The 18,899-nt window shown below is 44.9% G+C and overlaps 1 protein-coding gene across 2 annotated transcripts in view; it reads left to right on the top strand.

Annotated features, from left to right (window-relative positions):
* Nucleotides 1-227: 227 nt before the first annotated feature.
* mvb12ba (multivesicular body subunit 12Ba) overlaps nucleotides 228-18,899 on the top strand; it is an 83,465-nt gene continuing 64,793 nt past the window's right edge. The window contains exons 1-2 of one of the 2 annotated variants that reach the window (XM_084324306.1): nucleotides 228-368; nucleotides 10,047-10,169. In XM_084324306.1, coding sequence (XP_084180432.1) covers nucleotides 10,059-10,169 — 111 coding nt within the window. In that variant the 5' untranslated portion in view covers nucleotides 228-368; nucleotides 10,047-10,058. Of the gene's footprint in view, nucleotides 369-585; nucleotides 646-10,046; nucleotides 10,170-18,899 lie in introns of those variants that run through there. The other variant, XM_084324305.1, reaches the window with a different exon arrangement.

Raw genomic sequence — 18,899 nt, 5'->3', positions numbered from 1 at the left:
CCAAGGCCTAATGTCACATAAGCCTACTACTGTGCAAGTGAACCTAGGCTTCAAACAAACAACTTCAAGGACTGCACTTGCTAGGAACTAAACATAACAGGATGATGGGGGGGGGGGGCATCCTCAGCCTCCATCCATCCCAACACTCCCCTCATTCCTCTCAGTCTCCACAGACAGATGGCAGCTTTCTGAAACCGCTAGTTGGGAGTCAAGGCGAACTAGCTTAAACCGCTATGTTTTCTTGGATTAGCTTGCTGAAGAAATACCACTCCGGAAGAAAAGATGCGATCCCCCCGAAGCTCTGAGAGAAGACCTTAAAAGAAGAAATTAAACTGAAACTGTCTAATTAAATTGTTGACCTTTCTGGGGTAAGAAACCGATGAGCTCGCTAGCTAGCTAGCTATCGTCGTCCTCGCTGTGTTGCTTCTAGCGGCGGCTCCCCCCGCTAGCCCTGCCTCCCTGCCCGCCGCCTCGCCTCCCTGTCCGCCTCGCCTCCCTGCCCCGGCCGTGTCGCCTCCCCGTCCCGGCTGTGTGTCGCCTCTCAGCCCGCGGTGCCCTCGACACTCACTCGAGTCCGCGGCTCTCTCGCGTCTGACTGACATGAAAAGCTGCTTTTGTCTTAAACGGAGGAACGCTGACTCGCCAGTAAGAGATGATAAAAATGGAGAATGTCTGACATTTCAACTCGCTAGTTAATGTGTGTTTTCCTGTGACGAGCTCGTAAATAACCACAACGTTTATACCGGGTAACGTTAGCTAACTGAGCTAGCTAGCGTTGCTCGTTGACTTGACGACACAAATAATTGCATGTTGGACTTGCTAACCTTAGCCTAGCTTGTTAGCTGAGTAGCTTACATATATGTTCGGTTAACGTTCACAGTTACATTATGCTTCGTTTCAGGACACATTTGATCCTGTTTTGATGTACTGGGAGGCAGATCAGTAACGGGTCCTCCGTGTTATTAGCCATCACTTTGATATACAACGTTACACAGCAGTCATACACACAATACTATGTTTACAACCAGACAGACTTGACAAGCTTCACCGTTAACTACCTAGTTAGTACGTTGGCAGCACGACCGGTTGATGCGAATAACGACTAATGATGAGCTAATCTATCTGCAAGCAAAAGTCAGCTCTCTGGTAGAAAGTTAGTACGGATCTGAATGGCAGTCTTCTTCCAAACCCAGCAAATGTTGGGTCATGTACTTTACAGTTCAATGCCATGCTTGATTATTGGTACATTTGTAATCAGTTCATGGCTAATGTCTACTTGCACACGTGACGTGATGTAGTTAGGATGATACTAGTGCCAACAATGTATGGAACTACAAGGACTGTGTGTATGTATGGGGGGGGGGGGGTGCAACATTGCATTCCTTTCACCATGTTTGCATATGAGCTGGACCCTCCCACCGCCTGTATAAATAATGCTTGTTTGACTTACTTTCACTAGCTGAGGAACAGTCACTTGGCTGGTGGGCCATTAACTGTTGTTTATGCCTCTCACAACATGTTGAACTCCCACGTTAGGCTATAGAGCTAAGCCTCAGCTCTCGCAATATCACGGTTTACATTAAGTTCTAGTTAAGTGAGCCCCGGTCATCACCAATGACTGCCCAGTCAAAAGGCAGGATGATATAGATGGCTAACATGCCCACACATATTAACCACCCAGGCTGCCAAAGAGACATGCAAATGACGCACTTCAACGCAAGCTCTTGTGCAATGTGCATGTGTCGCTATGTGTGTGTGTGTGTGCAGCGCTGAATGCTCGTGGTGCTTTACTCATGTTACTGTAAGCAGAGATGTTGGCTTGCCTCTGGCTACCCTCTGCAGTCTTGGCAGCAAGGCCCCTCTCTGGCTCCCTACTAGCGATGCCTTTTTTCACGAGGGGATTTCGGTCATGCTTCTCCTCCTTATGGACCCGAATCCGAATCAGCCCATTTGAAGCTGCGCATGTAAGTGGTATGTGTATTGACTAGTATAAGTGGTATTGTATTTGTATGTGCAGTGACTAGTATAAGTGGTATTGCGTAGTGACTTAGTATAAGTGGTATTGTGTAGTGACTTAGTATAAGTGGTATTGTGTAGTGACTTAGTATAAAACGTGTGCAGGGATACCCTGCATGTGTGTGTCTGCGTATGTTCAGGAAAATGGGTCTTTAGCTTTGCTTGGTTGACCAAGGCCAACACCCAGACCCAGGCCCTGTTGTTGACACCCAGCCCCTGTTGTTGACACACCAGCTGTGCATTTTCTTTTAACACTTCCTGCTGTTAGCCTAGCAGTTGACGGTAAGAGTTGTAATCTTAAAACGGATCTAACCCCTCCCAAAAAAAGCCAGGGAGTTGGGATTGCAATTGACCTATCTCAAGCCTGCCCTCTTTTCTTGATCCTTGATCCAAACGTTGTCCGAGGGAAGCAACAGTTGTGATTGGAGGATCAAGATGAGAGGACTGCAAGGAAAGAGATAGATGAGTTGTCGAAACTGATCTTTTGTGTTGCCATTGGGTACCTTGAGTGAAAGCGACAGTTACTGAGTCGTCAGCCTGGCCTGCGCATCAAGCTGTCTTGTCAACATCAGCCACTTTGCTCTAAGCAGGTAGAGGAACCACCTGAAGTGTGTTGTCAGCAGCAACAGGCCGTTCCTCCCAAACTTCACATGCTTCAGAGTGCGCTCCGTCTCACCCTTGCTTTCCATCCCTTCATGAACCTGAGGCACATACACACACACACACACACACGTCAATCATCCGTCTTCGCCTCCAGCTGCCTCTCCTCTCTGCTGCTGACTTGACGTAGATTCCTGTCACTGTGGCGCTTGTTTGAGCAGGGGAGCATGGTAGCCATGGAGATGCCAGGCGGGAGGTCCCTGTTGCCGAGCTGGCTTTGGGTTGACAGAAAAACCCACTGTGTTCTGCTCTCATTAATATGCTGATATGTCGTGGTGGTGTCCCCCAAGGCCTAGTACATGCACTCGGAAAAAAACCAACAACATACAAATTGGGAAAATCCACAGTGTACAACAGCACAGCTTCGCCCAGTTGGAGTGAAGACGTCTTAGTCATAATATTTTCTGTTTCACGTTTGTAAGGGGCGACCGTGGGTCAGGAGGTCAAGCAGGTAATTGGAAGGCTTGCCGTTAGATTCCGGCTTCTCCCGGCAGTGCGTCGGAGTGTCCTTGAGCAAGATCGGTGCATGGTTGCCTCCACCATCGGTGTGTGAGTGAATGGGTGAATGTAAGGCATAAGTTGTTAAGTGCTTTGGATAAATGCAGTCCATTTGTCAGATTAACTTTTAGGCAATACCACTTTTCTTTTTCTACCAATGATACTGATTACTACTGATCCATTACTTTTACTCAACTGTATAACTCAGTAGGGCTGGTCCCCAAATGCCATCTTTTAGGGTTCAGACATTTGTTGGTGTTTCCAAACGAAGCTCCCACAAAAACATCAGGAATACCGTAAGCAGCGAGGTCAATCCGTTGGCTCATGGCAGCTCCACTCACTGCTTCTGCATTAAACTCACCATTTAACTCTGAAATGTATGATATAAGTGGATATAAAGCTATTGAATCATTTAACAAGTACCGTAGTATCTTAGAAGAGCAATTGTTTATGTTTATAACTAGGGATGCCCCGATCGATCGGCCACCGATCGTTATCGGCCGATAATCAGTATAAATATGCGATCGGGGAATTCCGATAATGAGTCATATTCGCCGATCGCGGAAACTGATCAAGTGGATATCTCACTCGCTTGTCTCAGACGCACAGGACCTGCAAACTGCTCCTCCTCCCTAGCCCTGCCCGCCCCCGTGTAGAGTTTGTAAACAAAGAGGTGCGGCTCCTCTGCTCGAGTCTGCAGTGCATTCGACCTGCGCTAACGTTAGCTACCTAGCTATCGTTACTGTTTAAACAAAATTACCCAGTCAACTATTCACGTTTAGTAGGCATTGTCTAACGGTATTTAGCCGGCTAGCTACCGATAGCTCCTGATATCAACAAATGATCCAGAAAATCTAGTAGTCCATGTTCATACCTCCGGTAGCTTGCGTTAGCTTGCGTTAGCTGACGTTAGTTTACTGTTCAAAACGAAATGTCCCATTGAACTAAAGTTCTGTCTTAACGTCATCTAGCCGGCTAGCAGTAGCTACAGATAGCTCTTGATATCAATGTCTTATAACATTGATTTAATGCGTATTCGAGCTGAGGGCTTGCTGAATGTGAAATGACCAAAGCATAACGTTACCAATAGGGTCCCGCTCCTTTTTGGAGCTGGGCTACTAGAGTACACACAGACAGTGGAGCTGTTTGCAGATAGCGAGCATTTTGACTTGTTGCGTGGTGGCGATGTCTCGCAGATAATACAAGTACAAGTCTAATTATATAATATATATATTTTATAAAAAAAAATAAAATAAAATTATATAAAATAATTTTTAATTTCTTTTTAATCAAAAACGATCGGTATCGGATCGGTATCGGCCGATATGGCTCACGACGATCGGTGATCGGTATCGGTGGCAAAAAACGTGATCGGGGCATCCCTATTTATAACCCAGGAATTATTATGCTAATTTATGAAAATGAACTCAAATGAACTGATTCGATACCCTGTCTTAGCCTGGTATCGGCCCGGTTCTGGTACCCATATCAGTATCTGATCCATATCCAATCAGAAAATGTCTAATGTCCTCTGATGCGTGAAATAGGTTTAAAATCTAAATGAACTTTTAACTTTCTGACATGCTATCCTACTGTTGGATTTCAGTATTCTTGGGAATATATTCACCCCGATACCGATGACGTATTCTTAGCCTGTTATCACACCAATGTCGGTATTGACGTGGATGAGTGCTTTGCTGGTTTGAGGAAAAGCTTTTCCAACGTGTCGTCCTATCTATAAATCAGTGTGTAGCCCCCGTCGTGTCTAGACTGGGTTGTTGTATTTTAGCGAAGCAGCCACTGGCTCAACTCTCACGCTATTTGATGGTGTTCGTTGTATACAGACCTTTTCACCTCTGTGCAATTGACCTTTCCAAAGAAAAGTGTATTTCTCTTACATTTTCTCTTGAACTTTCCCTCTGTTGTCGAGGCGACGCCTCAGCAACCTTTTGGCATCCTGCCGCTGGACCTTTCCCCCTCTTCCTCATGAATGTTTTCTAGACTTATCAACACTCGTCTGGACCAGACTTCTTTTGGGCCCCGACTTGATGAGAACAGTAGAATAGAACCGTGGCGGCTGGTCAGAGGACTGTTTTTAGAATTTTAGAGTTCCAGAAACATGGTACTAGGAAAAGATGCAACGCCTGCCTCCTCCCTTCTTGACCTTTTCCTAGAAGTGTGTTCTTTAGACATCGGCATTGTTAGAATTTTGAAATAACGTGCAGAAAAGACGTTTGAAGTCGCTATGCTCTTTACGGTGGTAATGCAGTGAGGTCTAAGTAGTCCATGGTAAATCGTACTAAGTCTGATCACAACTAGGCTGGTTGATCAGGTGGTAGCGTTTTGGTTTTGAGGGGGACCTGGGTTCAGGATCAGGAACTGGTGTTATTGCACATGGAAGGAAAAGTATTATAAGTTAACACTTAGTCTTGGAGTCAACTAGACTATTTGCGTTAGTACAATATTCTTGGCACCAGAGTAAAGTTTTTACTCTCTTATACACATAACATTATAGTAGTAAAGCTTTTACTCTCCTATATACACATAACATTATAGTAGTAACATTTTTACTTCATACACATAACATATAGTAGTGGTAACGTTTCTTCTCTCCTATATACATGTAACATAGTAGTAACGTTTTTACTTCTATATACACATAACATTATAGTAGTAAAATTTGTACTTCTATATACACATAACATTATAGTAGTAGCATTTTACTCCTACACATAACATAGTAGTAACATTTTTACTCTCCTATATACACATAACATAGTAGTCAAGTTTTTACTCTCCTATACACATACCATAGTAGTAACGTTTCTACTCCTATTCCTATATACATATAACATAGTAGTAACGCTTCTACTCCTATATACATATAACATACTACTAGTAGTAAGGTTTTTACTCTCATATACACATAACATTATAGTAGTAACATTTACATACACAACATTTGAGTAGTAAAGTCTACACTCATACATAACATTATAGTGGTAACGTTTCTATTCTCATACTCATACACATAACATTATAGTAAGGTTTTTACTCTCCTATAATATACACATAACATTATAGTAGTAACGTTTCTTCTCTCATATATATATACACATAACATTACAGGAGACATACTATTGGCCTAGATGCACAAGATAATAGTTGTCTATAGTCGTTTTCCCTTTTGATGTGAATACGGTGATATTTTGACCACAAGTGTAACAACAATAATATTATAATAATAATGTGTAAACAAGCTGGATTCACGGCTGGATCTCCTGTGGTCGGGAGTCAGTCCACACACATACCAGCGCTCTAGTGATATGTGAAAAGCATTGACAGACATACCGGCATGTACGTGTTGGGCCGCTGCAGTCAAGGGTAGAAAGTGTGGCGAAACGATTAGGAAACTATTTAGACCTGTCTTCAGCTCTGTTTCACAGAGTCACTGTTGTGCTCTGGAAAGAACTGATCACAGCACAGTTTGATTTATTTTATTCCATCATCCTCATAGGCTTTTTGCTGTATATACATAGAAATTAATTGAATCTCGAGGAACCCAGTTTTAATACCTTTTAATCTCCCTTTTAGACAGCACTGACTGTAAACGATAATTGCCGAAGAAGACTCTAGTGACGTGCTGGTGAAAGGAAGGAGGAGGCATTATTTTGTGTGGTCGTCGGACCGATCCGGCCGTAGTCCACAGGACTGCGCGGTCCGCTGTGGTGTTAATGAGCCTCGTCCCCAGGGTGACAAACTACATCCAGGCTACTCGGTCTAGGTGCCCACATGACAAGAGTAGTACTAGTATGCTTTAAAGAGCCTGCCCTGGCTTCACCGGTTTAGAGAGACTACTACATATAATTTACAAATTATTATTTATTAGTTTGTGGCCTGGCATGAAAGGGGGGGCCGGGCTGATCTGTGCAGTATGTATGATAGTATGTACTTTTTAATTTAATTTATGTTTAGCCGAGAATGCGCTGTCTGAAAGCTAAGGCCTATTCTCTGTTGAAACTGTGGTGACACCGTGTCTGTGGGAACACGCTCTGATGACTGATGTTCCAACTTGTACCGGTATATTTAGGCCGCTAAGTGACTTGATATTAATAAGCTCGTACTTGTCTAGACTTGGACCCAGACTATACTGTAACTGTACTACTCGCTACTCGGTCTCATGCTTCTGAGGTGTTGTCACGACGTCCTGTGTTTTTCTTAAGAGTATGATGTCACAGAGACGGAATGTTGGATTTTTGTTGCCTACAGATGGTGGGGGGGGGGGGGGGGGGGGGGGCATTGAATGGTGAAAAGGTGGAGACTTATCAAAGACAAAAACCATGTTTAGAGAGACTGCGACCTGTCATGGCCGGTTGGGTGCAGACTGCAGACACTTTTTGGATGCAGTTGCAGTGACAGTCTCTGGAGTTGTCACAAAGCAGAGATGACTTTTGTATACTCCTCTTCAACTCTTCCCCAAATATAGCCTGATACTGAAGAACTATTATGAGATTACATGAGGGTTCGGTATCGCAGAAGACATAGCGGGCATTATAGGTTTGGTTTTCAGCATTTTTCTGTCTCTTAGCTAAAGCCTTTCCTTTGAGTGGGATTCTTGGACTAATCCCTTTAACTGCAGCTTTGCTGTGACGTTAATTAGGCCGGCACTGTCGGATCCTTTGAAATAGCATATAGCCTTTCACGCAAAATTGCAGTAGTTCAAGCCGTAACCTTAATTATATGTCTTTCCCTAACTTTACTAGTTTGTTGTGGGCTGCTTGCTTCTGCCTCTCATGTTGCTCTAAACCTGACTCGCTCGCATACATTTTACTTGACGAGTTTCCAGTTTTACGGGCCACAACAGCCTGTTCTCAACAACAGCACAACCCATAGACACTCCACCAGGCTTATGCTTAGAACTCAGAACATGAAGCCTGGTGTGCAAGCCTATCTATATACCCCCAGGCCAATGTACACACACGCACGCACACGCACACACACACAACCCCAAAACAAGCATCCTATGACAATGTTGCCTAACCTGCCCACCCCCCCCCCCCCCCCCCCCCCCCACCCACTGGTATCAGGAAGCAACATTTGGGATTGTAGAACAATCGTTGTCACCGGCACTAAATTTCAGGTTATTTCTGCTACCCTTAGCTGCCAGAGTTGGTTGCTAATTTGCTGATTTGATTGAGAACTTGGATAAAAGCGTCAGCTAAATTACTGAATGTAAAATGTAAGTGTATATTGTCTTATTGTAAAATAACAAGATAGCTGTCACAGTGAACACCTGCTCTTTCCGCCCAGAGGACCGTGTGGCTTGAGAAAGCCCTGGTTGATGGGCAGTGAGGTCACGTGTAGAACCTGAGGAGGCAGGGGTTGACATCTGACCCGGCCCCAGCGGCTGGTTAATCATAGCTTTGCATGAATCGACGATCTCCCTAAAGTCAACCCTGTAGAGAAACATTTTGCAGTGTTCAATATTGTAGTTTCTAAAACTTCATAGTCATAGTCATCCAAAATTAGCTTTTTGCTTCATTTCATCTTTCGTCACGACTTGCACAATTGCGGCGAAGTTAACAGAATTATTCTTCCGACTAAATCCATTTACTGGTTTTCTGCTTGGCGATTTAGGCAGCGACCACCGCAGCTGCTCTGTGGGCAGAGAAACTGGATGGCATATGAGGAAGTGCGTATATTTTAGGGTATTTTGTCTCACCAAGCACCAAGAGCCACACAATGGAGAGCAGGTTCAATGTGCCCACCAATCTTTACAGTGTGTGCAATAGCCCTCTGTAGCCCAGGGGTTGGTGGTGGGTAAAGGCACCAGCCTGCCCTGGCACTCATCATGGCTCCAGTCCAGCAGTAAGAGATGCACCAGTGACACCTTTTAGCTGCCAATACTGTTTCTGAGTCCTAAGCTTCAAATATGGCTGATCCTCTCCCTTTACTTCTGCTCCACAGTATTATACCATTAATTTTGGTCTATTGGACAGAAATGATTTGAGATTGATAACTTAATCCATTTTTCTCCATAACAGGGTTATGTTATAAATGTTAGACCTTTTTATGTGCCAAAAATAGCAGAAAATTAAGTCTCCTATTCTGGCATGGCTCTTGGAATCCGATTTTAGTATCAGGGGGATTCTCAATTTTATAGAAGAAAAATCGATTCACATATAAGATTCTATCATGCGATTCACAAATTCTTCAAAAAGAAATGTATTAGGGCTGTCAAAAGTTAGCATGTTAATAATGCGTCAATGCAAATTGCGTATTAGTGCTACTTTTTTAAACATTCAAAATATATCTATATATGTTATTGTTATTGCAGAAGACTCTCATATTGAGTGGACGAAAACATATTCAACCTTTACATTGAGGTTCACTTTTCAAATGGGAAAAGTAACTAGAAATTGCAATCTAGAATCAAATCTATGCATGTATTGAATCGACAATCGATTTTTTTTAGATCAAATCGTGACCCCAAGAATAAAAAATGTATCATGATATTTACGAATCGCTGCACCTCTAATATTTTAGGTGTCCTTAGGCTGGTATCGGCTCACTATATGACACCAGCATATATCAGTATTGGAATTGGTGCATCCCTAACTAGAATATACACTGTCTGTCCTAACTTTAAGCCTGTAACTTCTGCTTGTCCTGCCTTGCCTCCCCTTCTCTCTCTCTCTCTCTCTCTCTCTCTCTCTCTCTCTCTCTCTCTCTCTCTCTCTCTCTCTCTCTCTCTCTCTCTCTCTCTCTCTCTCTCTCTCTCTCTCTCTCTCTCTCTCTCTCTAACTCTTTTAGTTTAATCCATCCAACTGTCTTCTAGGGAGCTTATCTGTCAATTTGCTTTTTCTTTGCAGAACTCTACCGAGATGCCTGAGGTGCGGGACCTTAACGACGCTTTGCCAGAGATGCCCATGGACCCCATCACTGGAGTGGGAGTTGTAGCCTCCAGGAATAGAGCGCCCACCGGATATGATGTGGTGAGTAGTGGAAGTAGAGTCTCAGTTACCTTCTGTGGGCACTAGCAGGAATGGTAGTCTACTCATCAGACATTTCATGTTCTCAGAGCTGTACAATACTCGACGAAGTATGTGATCCAACGCTTGCTTGCATGTGAACTCGGCCTCCGACCACACTGGCAGCATCGCCGGTCAGCGTCCTGGTGTTGATGATTCAAAAGTCATCGTTAGCGGATTGAACGTCTCCTTGGCCTCCGCTTGGTAGTAGCCCCCAGGCGTGCCTCAGCCTCTCCTCTTGGTAGTAGCCCCCGGGCCGTGCCTCAGACTCAGCCTCTCCTCTTGGTAGTAGCCCCCGGGCCGTGCCTCAGACTCAGCCTCTCCTCTTGGTAGTAGCCCCCGGGCCGTGCCTCAGACTCAGCCTCTCCTCTTGGTAGTAGCCCCCGGGCCGTGCCTCAGCCTCTCCTCTTGGTAGTAGCCCCCGGGCCGTGTCTCAGCCTCTCCTCTTGGTAGTAGCCCCCGGGCCGTGCCTCAGCCTCTCCTCTTGGTAGTAGCCCCCGGGCCGTGCCTCAGCCTCTCCTCTTGGTAGTAGCCCCCGGGCCGTGGCTCAGCCTCTCCTCTTGGTAGTAGCCCCGGGCCGTGCCTCAGCCTCTCCTCTTGGTAGTAGCCCCCGGGCCGTGCCTCAGCCTCTCCTCTTGGTAGTAGCCCCCGGGCCGTGCCTCAGCCTCTCCTCTTGGTAGTAGCCCCCGGGCCGTGCCTCAGCCTCTCCTCTTGGTAGTAGCCCCCGGGCCGTGCCTCAGGCTCTCCTCTTGGTAGTAGCCCCCGGGCCGTGCCTCAGACTCAGCCTCTCCTCTTGGTAGTAGCCCCCGGGCCGTGCCTCAGCCTCTCCTCTTGGTAGTAGCCTCCGGGCCGTGCCTCAGCCTCTCCTCTTGGTAGTAGCCCCCGGGCCGTGCCTCAGCCTCTCCTCTTGGTAGTAGCCCCCGGGCCGTGCCTCAGCCTCTCCTCTTGGTAGTAGCCCCCGGGCCGTGCCTCAGGCTCGCAGACTCAAATCATGCTAATATCTATACTACTATGCACTCAGAGTGTAACACTCAAGTTCAACACTATTTGATGAACAATGCCACCTACCCTTAGCTGCCAGAGTTGTACCCCTCCTGCTGACTTGTTGTTCACAATTTGTAAATGTAAATGTGAAGTTCACATGGTCGCTCTGAAGGGAGGATAACATCGGTGTCTGGTTGGAGAGTAAAAGGGAGGGCTTTATTTGTGCACTCAACTAAGCAAACACTGGGCTGGTGTAGCCTGGGTTTGGCTTCAGGGACGCCTTTCTCATGCCCTGTTCCTCACAAATCACACCTCACATCCATTTCAAATGCAGCATTGTTTTATTAAGTTCATTCAGTTCCCCTCAGTAATTCCCTGGCTTTCGCTGAGTGGCCGACAGGGGGCACTTCACCCCCTCCATTTCTTTTAGATAACAGTATTGGCCCCAAAGCTGGGCCAGGATGCTGATTGGCTACCACTTAACAAACAACTTGCGTCATATACAACTTTCTCACATTACAGGAGCTAGATATCATGGTGGCAGAGGTACTAGCCAGGGAAAGGGAGAACCTCTAATCATGCAGCTATTCTGTCCTTGGACCTGCTGACAAAGATCAAAGGAGCATTGCTATAGGCTCCTGTGTGTCCGGCGCTTGGTTACCACTATAGAGGGGCAGAAGGAACAAAGATCCTTGTCGAGGTCAAGTATTGGTGCAACAATCCAAGGTTGTCCAATCTCATTTCAGATTTCCTTTCTAAATATATAATGTCATATACTGTATCACCAGCAGGCAGTGAGAACCTTTCCTTGTGCCAGTTCACTTTAAATCTGGTCCTGAGTTTGGCTTTGGATGCATGTCATTCAGTGTTTTCCTTCTATACTGCAGTGGTGAGGCTCTACAGCAAGAACATTACCACCACTACAAGTAAAAGACAAATGGAAAAAGCACCCCCCCCCCAAGCCCAATTCAAATGATGTGTTTAGAATTAGTACTTTTATTACAGTAAAATATCAGCATGGAGGCTTCACGACTCATTTCATCAGAGGTATCGATCAGGCTTTTATCCCAGCTCCCAAACACTGCTTTTGACCTTCAGTTTCCAACAAAAGCCCAACCTCCTTCAGTTCAAAGGCATTCCGGGAGGAGCGGCCTAGAGAGCCGCGGCCAGTAAGTCAGCTGACCAACGTCTCCAGGGACTGGGCACACCTTTAGCAACACCCTGCTTTAGCGCTTACAGTTGAATGTGTTTTACACACGTCCTCTACTGTTGCACCGAGCGTCTCAGCTGGAGCAGTCGGGGCTTAAGTTTAACTTTAACATCACTGATGTTTCAACACAACAGTTTATGCAGGTGACAAGTGAAGCTACTGATCTGTGTTTATTAATGTGGTGAAGGGCATTGCTGTATATATATTAATTGCAGCCTGACCCCTCCTTTTCTCTAGCCTATAAGCAACAGGCTTCCAATTGTGGGAAAGGTTTAAATAGTCTGTGTTTCCAATAGGGCTGTCTTAAATACTTCGAAGCTCCGTTCGATGGATGGGCATGGGATTCGAATATGAAAATAAAATTCGAATATATATATACCGTAATTCCTCTAATAGTAACCGGGTCTCAAATACAAGCCGGGTCTCTATTAATGGCCGGGTGCGCTCTTGAGCTAAGCAATTATAAGCCGACCTCCTAATACAAGCCGGGTTACTAATATACTGAGCTGCATACTGAGCTAGTTACTTGATTTCACTTTGAAAACGTTGAAATGACCAGTGACCACCTGTAATTGCACTGTTTACTATTTCATACAGTACTTGGTTTCAATAAATGAACCCAGTACATTTTACTGGGTTCAAACTGACACAAAATGTTGATTTATTCATTATGATCCGTTTGAAAATTTGAAATATAGGCCTCCCTCTTATACAGGCCTCCTCCTAATACAAGCCTGGTACCCGCTACAGTTGAAACAAATACAAGCCGGGGTTACTATTAGAGGAATTGGTATATGCTCTTTAAGATGCATTCTAAAAATAGATTTCCCTAAACATATACTCGAGCACTACTCTGGTAATTCCTGCGAGTACTTGAGACACTTGGACACAGAGTGATACAGCATTGGAAACTAGGGCTGACCTTCGGGAAAAAAATTGGAATTCGAAGCTTCGGGGCCGAGATTTTAATTCGAAGCTTCGAAAACGAAACACTTTGCTTTCATGAAATATTGTAAGCCGTCATTTGAGGCTTTATAAAAGCAGCACAATGAACACAAATCTGTCAGTGCCGAGTCCGACCTCATCTTAAATAACAAACAGCATTGCTTGTTGTAGTTAACAAAGAGAGGCAGAGTTGATTTTGCACACAAAAAAAATTTGATATTCTTTTATTTTATATACGGTAATACAATAAACAGCAATAACAATGCACAGCAATATACTCTATGCTTAATATGTATTGTCAGTCAAAACAGTCAAGTTACCATTTGTAATAATCACATTACCTCCCGTGTGTTTGCAGCGGGTCTCTCTGCTCATGGAATGACTTATTTCTTGAGAAAAGCGTGTTCTTATCAATAGTAGTCTATGAACACTACGCAAAGTGGGTGGCATGTTGTTGGCACAATTTGGAAATGCACAAACACAAACCACTATTTTTATCTTCTAGATAACGCTAAGCTAGCTGTATTCCAACGCAACAAACTGTTCAAACTTATAGAATCCTAACTAACACATTTTCAGACAAAACACATTTTCCATGTGTCCCCTTTAACAGATGTTCATGGGAAGCTGATGTGATTTGACTGCATCTTCCACAGTCTCTCCAGGGCAGCGGCTTCAGCTTTCAGAGACAGACAAGCTGATAAGGAGGGATCCTGGTCAATGTTAGTCTTGTTCTAACGGCTATTAGGAATGTCTGACCGCTAAGTGTGTCTGACTCTCCAACAAAACCTGCATTGACTACAATGTATGACGTAAATCATGCCAGTTAGGGTACCTTGTGTATACTGCACCTTGTGTTTACTGTTTTCCTTTAGGCCATGGTTAGACTAGTGTATTTGTGGCATTTTTTTATACGTTTTTGAATAAGTTTCATGTCCCTATTACACAGAAATGCGTTTTTTGGCGTTTTTTTGTGGATACGGCTGAAACGCTAAATTGTGTTTGCGTTTTGGAGATACGCTAAAAAACGCGCCGACAACAGCGTGTAGTCTGCACGGAGCCGTTGTTGCGAAAACGCCCATGCGCAGTAGATACCATCTGCGTGCCCTTCCGGTGACAACAGAGTGTGTGTGTGTGGGTGTGTGTGTGTGTTTGGGACATAGCTCCGTGTCCCAAATAGCTTCAGCTACCATGTGTTGTCAAGTTATTGTTATAAGGACCCCAGTCCAAGCTACAACAGTCTGCATTCCCTTAACAATTGTTTGTATTGAGCCGTATTGTATTGTACCCATATGCAATATGTTAAATAAAGTTTACATCCATTCATTCTGCTAGCATTACCGATTGCATGAGCAGCTGGCTAACGTGAGCTATCAGGATTCAGACCCTGTTAGCTCAGAGCTCCTCTTTCAACTTAACAAGCATTAAACAAAATGGCCCAGTCATCTATTCACCTTTGTTTAATACACACAGCGTTGTCTCTAATGTTATCTAACTACTGATAGCTCGCGATATCATCAGTTTGGTGCTGGCTAAGTAGCGTGAGCTAACGTTAGCTTCTAGCCACAATGCTATATTGTTATAATGGCATACTGCATTGACGTTAGCATGCAGCTAACAATGCTACCGATCTTTTTTTAGACTAAACTATCCGCTCTTGGTGGTCACTTGTGTTGATGTTAGTTTTGTTTCATCAACAAATGACAGGCAGAACACACAGTGAATGTATCCGTTTTGTTTATTGCACTTCTATTAGGCTTTGCTGAAAAAGAATTGCTGCATTGGGTAACTAGGCAAAAGATGGTGGCCGCCTTGTTGACATTTGCTTTGCAGGCACATTCAAGTTCTGATTGGTTGAAATTGCCTTCATGTTTGCCACCTACTGCCACCTACTGCTTTGGCAGTGTACTACATCAGTGTGCTCGGGTGACAAAAACGAAAAAAAAAACGAAAGTGTGACTCGAGGCGCACGACGTCGCGGCGAAACGCATATGACAATGATACGAAAATGAAACGAAAGGTGTAACCGCACCCTTAGTGTAGGCTATATTCAGGTCGACTGACTCCCCCGACCTCTGACTTTCTTTCCATTTAACGTTGTGTCACATTGTGACACTTTCAGTTGTGGTATTTGAAGATTTGCTCCACACTTCCTACATTGCTCAATGTCGGCAACCTCACAGATTTGCAAAAAAAATTATTTGGCCTGTGAAATCTTCAAGATCATCTTTTCTTTTTAAAGATATCTTTTAGGGCATTTCTTATTGGATGGGATAGGACCGTTATTGACAGGAAATCGGGGGTAGAGAGATGGGGGATGGTCCTAGGTCGGATTTAAACCCAGGACGTTGCGACTATGCTCTATGCGTCCTATCATGGTGAGCCACCAGGACGCCCCAAGTCTTTGAGATCTTTGACGCCCTTAGACTGAAGTGAGAGGAGAGATGGACCATGGTGTGACTGAAGATGCTGCATACAGTCTAGAGCTGTCCCCGAAGCCTGTTTTTGGGATTCAAACATTTGCCAGGGTTTTTCGAACGGACGTTCGAACCATAGTTTTTAATCATGCAACATTTTTTTCTCCTAAATAATTTTTCTGGTTCAGTACTGTCGAGTCTTGACTTTAGGCACATTTACGCATATAACGTAGCGCATATAACGTAGCGCATATAACGTAGCGCATATAACGTAGAGCATATTGCTGCGGTTATTAAGAGTAGTAGTACCTAACTGGTCACGGGAGGCTTCAATAACGTTGAGATGGTAATCCATTTTGTGAATACATTTGTTGAAACAACATCTTTGTTCAGATTCAGATTCCTTTATTAAGCCATTTGTGTAAAACACATTGGTAATTGTTGCAGCGTTACAGTTTATGCGTTTTTTTCCTTTCTTTTTTCACAATAAACGACAAACACCAACACAGACACAGGACAAAAAACAGTGCAGTGGGGGATTAATCAATTAAATACATATATATATATATATATAAAGTGTAGAGTGCAGAGTTCCAGTAAGGACTAGTGCAGTGCAGTCAGTGTCATTGTGCCAGTGTCACTTGGGGGGAGGGGGGGGGGGGGGGGGGGGGGTTGGCCTGAGGCATTGATCAGCCTGGCAGCTGAGGGGAAGAAGCTCAGTCTGTGACGAGCTTTCACAGCCTTTGGGATCCTCAGCCTTCTCCCAGAGTGGAGTGGGGTGAAGAGGTTGTGACCGGGGTGGGAGGGGTCGGCCATGATCTTCCTCGCCCTCTTCAGCGCCCTGGAGTCGTGCAGGGACCTGAGGGAGGGCAGGGGACAGCCGATCACCCTCTCCGCGGAGCGAATCACCCGCTGCAGCTTGGCGAGATCTTTTGCCGCTGCAGCGGGGAACCAGGAGATGATGGAGTGGGTGAGGATGGACTCAATGATGGCCGTATAGAATTGGGCCATCATGGTCCTCGGCAGTTTGTATTTCTTCAACTGCCGGAGGAAAAACATCCTCCCCTGGGCCTTCTTGAGCAGGCCCGTGATGTTGAGCTCCCACTTCAAATCCCGGGAGATGGTCATGCCAAGGAATCGACATGACTCCACGGAGGCCACCTGAGTGCCTCCCAGTATGATGGGAGGGGGCAGGGCTGCTTTCCTCCTGAAGTCCACTACCATCTCCACTGTCTTTAGAGCATTGAGCTCCAGGTTGTTGCAGCTGCACCAGCTCTGCAGCCTCTCATCTCCCTCCTATAGGCCGACTCGTCCCCCTGGAGATGAGACCCACCAGGGTGGTGTCGTCAGCGAATTTCAGGAGTTGGCCGACTGCTCCTGCAATCTTAACGTTAGCAAGCTAAATGTGTTAGTCTCACTTAATTAACGTACATAATAACATACCTGTGTAACGTTAAGTAACTTGTGTTCCGCTGGGGAAGTTCAGCATCACTGCGTACACTTGGCTTAATCCAAACGTCCATCAGAAACGTTGTATTATGAAATAAGATGAGTGAGAGTCACTCAACTCTCTCTTTTTTGCATGATTGATTAATTTCCTGATAATGTATGACGGTGACCCCTCCTCATCCCGACTAGACTGTGTTGTTGTGTTTGTGTTCGCGCGTGACTTTCAAATTATTGTAAACACAACATAGTACTGTGTTATTCTGATTTATTACATGGCGTTTTCACATTCGCCGAAATGCTTGCTTGTGATTGGTCAATAGCCCCCCGACTGCGGTCATTATTTTTCAATAATGACCGCAGATTTTTCAATAATGACCGCAGAGCGCAGCTGTTCGCAATCAAGCCCACTGACACACTGTTTCAGTGCAATTAGACACTGCCGTGCCGGCGATGACAGGGGGCGGAGCGACGAGCGGAGGCTGCCCGCGATAATAATAATCACTTTATTTGGGCTGACAGAGCCACAGAACAACTGCGATTTGTCAAATGAATTAGGTATATTGTTAGTAAGTTAGCCATGTAATAAGCGGGATAATGTATAGCGCTGCACTGACAGCGGAGCCAGAGGCTGCCCGCGATAATAATAATCACTTTATTTGGGCTGACAGAGCCACAGAACAACTGCGATTTGTCAAATGAATTAGGTATATTGTTAGTAAGTTAGCCATGTAATAAGCGGGATAATGTATAGCCTACTCGGTCATTGTCGCAAAATAATTGACCTTCACTACGTTTAAAACACCTCGGCGCGGCGCCTCGGTATTTTAAACTCCGTGTCGGTCAATTATTTTGCGACAATGACCTCGTAGCCATACATTATCCCTTACATATAGGACATTCTGATATATATTTTTAGTGTAAAATAAATAAATTTAAAAAATATATTATTTGAATGCCAACGTAACGAATGATGAAGGTCCGAATGTTTGGGCTCAGCCCCATAGGCTACAGCAAGTGGGAAAGACTGTATCCAGCGTGCAACACAAGAGATGTTTATATGTTACCAGTCAGTCAGGCTAACTCTTTTTGTCTTGAAATTGTGATGGGCTGCCGCATATAATTCTATGCATGGGAAACGGTGTCTCGGGGGGTTCTTGTTTGGTTTGTTCTGTTAGCTCCTCCTCCTCCTCTAGCCTGACAGAGAAGTCAACAAAGACCGCAGTGTGGGAAAATGAGAGGCTTTAGAGCGAGCCAGCCAACCCACACCTCTGTTTCAGACCAGGGCTCTGGTCCACTCCACATGGAGGGCTCCCAGGCAGCCGGCAGGACACCTTTTGTCTAGTCTACTAAATGGTCAAAGGCCAATTTGACTGTGTGGTTTTATTGACACGTCTGTACAGTCACGTGATCCACAGTGCTGTTCTTGGACAAATTAATGCAGGTGCACAGAGGGATATCTATCAAATGTAAGCATATTTCTGAAAATGCTTTCAATGTCAGAGATGCACTTATAATTTTCCCGGAAAACACACAGAAATAGGCTATATGAAGACTAATCAACTCAAAAAAGTGAGTTGACTAAGGCCCTAATGACCCACGAGTCAGCTAATGGATTAAAAGTGGGCATCCCTCCAGGAGATTATAGAACGGGACCACTGGAAGTCATAGTGGCTTTGGAAAAGTCATGGG

This window comes from Notolepis coatsorum (genome assembly GCF_963971535.1).
Source record: "Notolepis coatsorum genome assembly, chromosome: 11".
Lineage (NCBI taxonomy): Eukaryota > Metazoa > Chordata > Actinopteri > Aulopiformes > Paralepididae > Notolepis > Notolepis coatsorum.
Note: the sequence above shows the minus strand (reverse complement) of the source record. Positions and strands in the feature narration are given on the sequence as shown.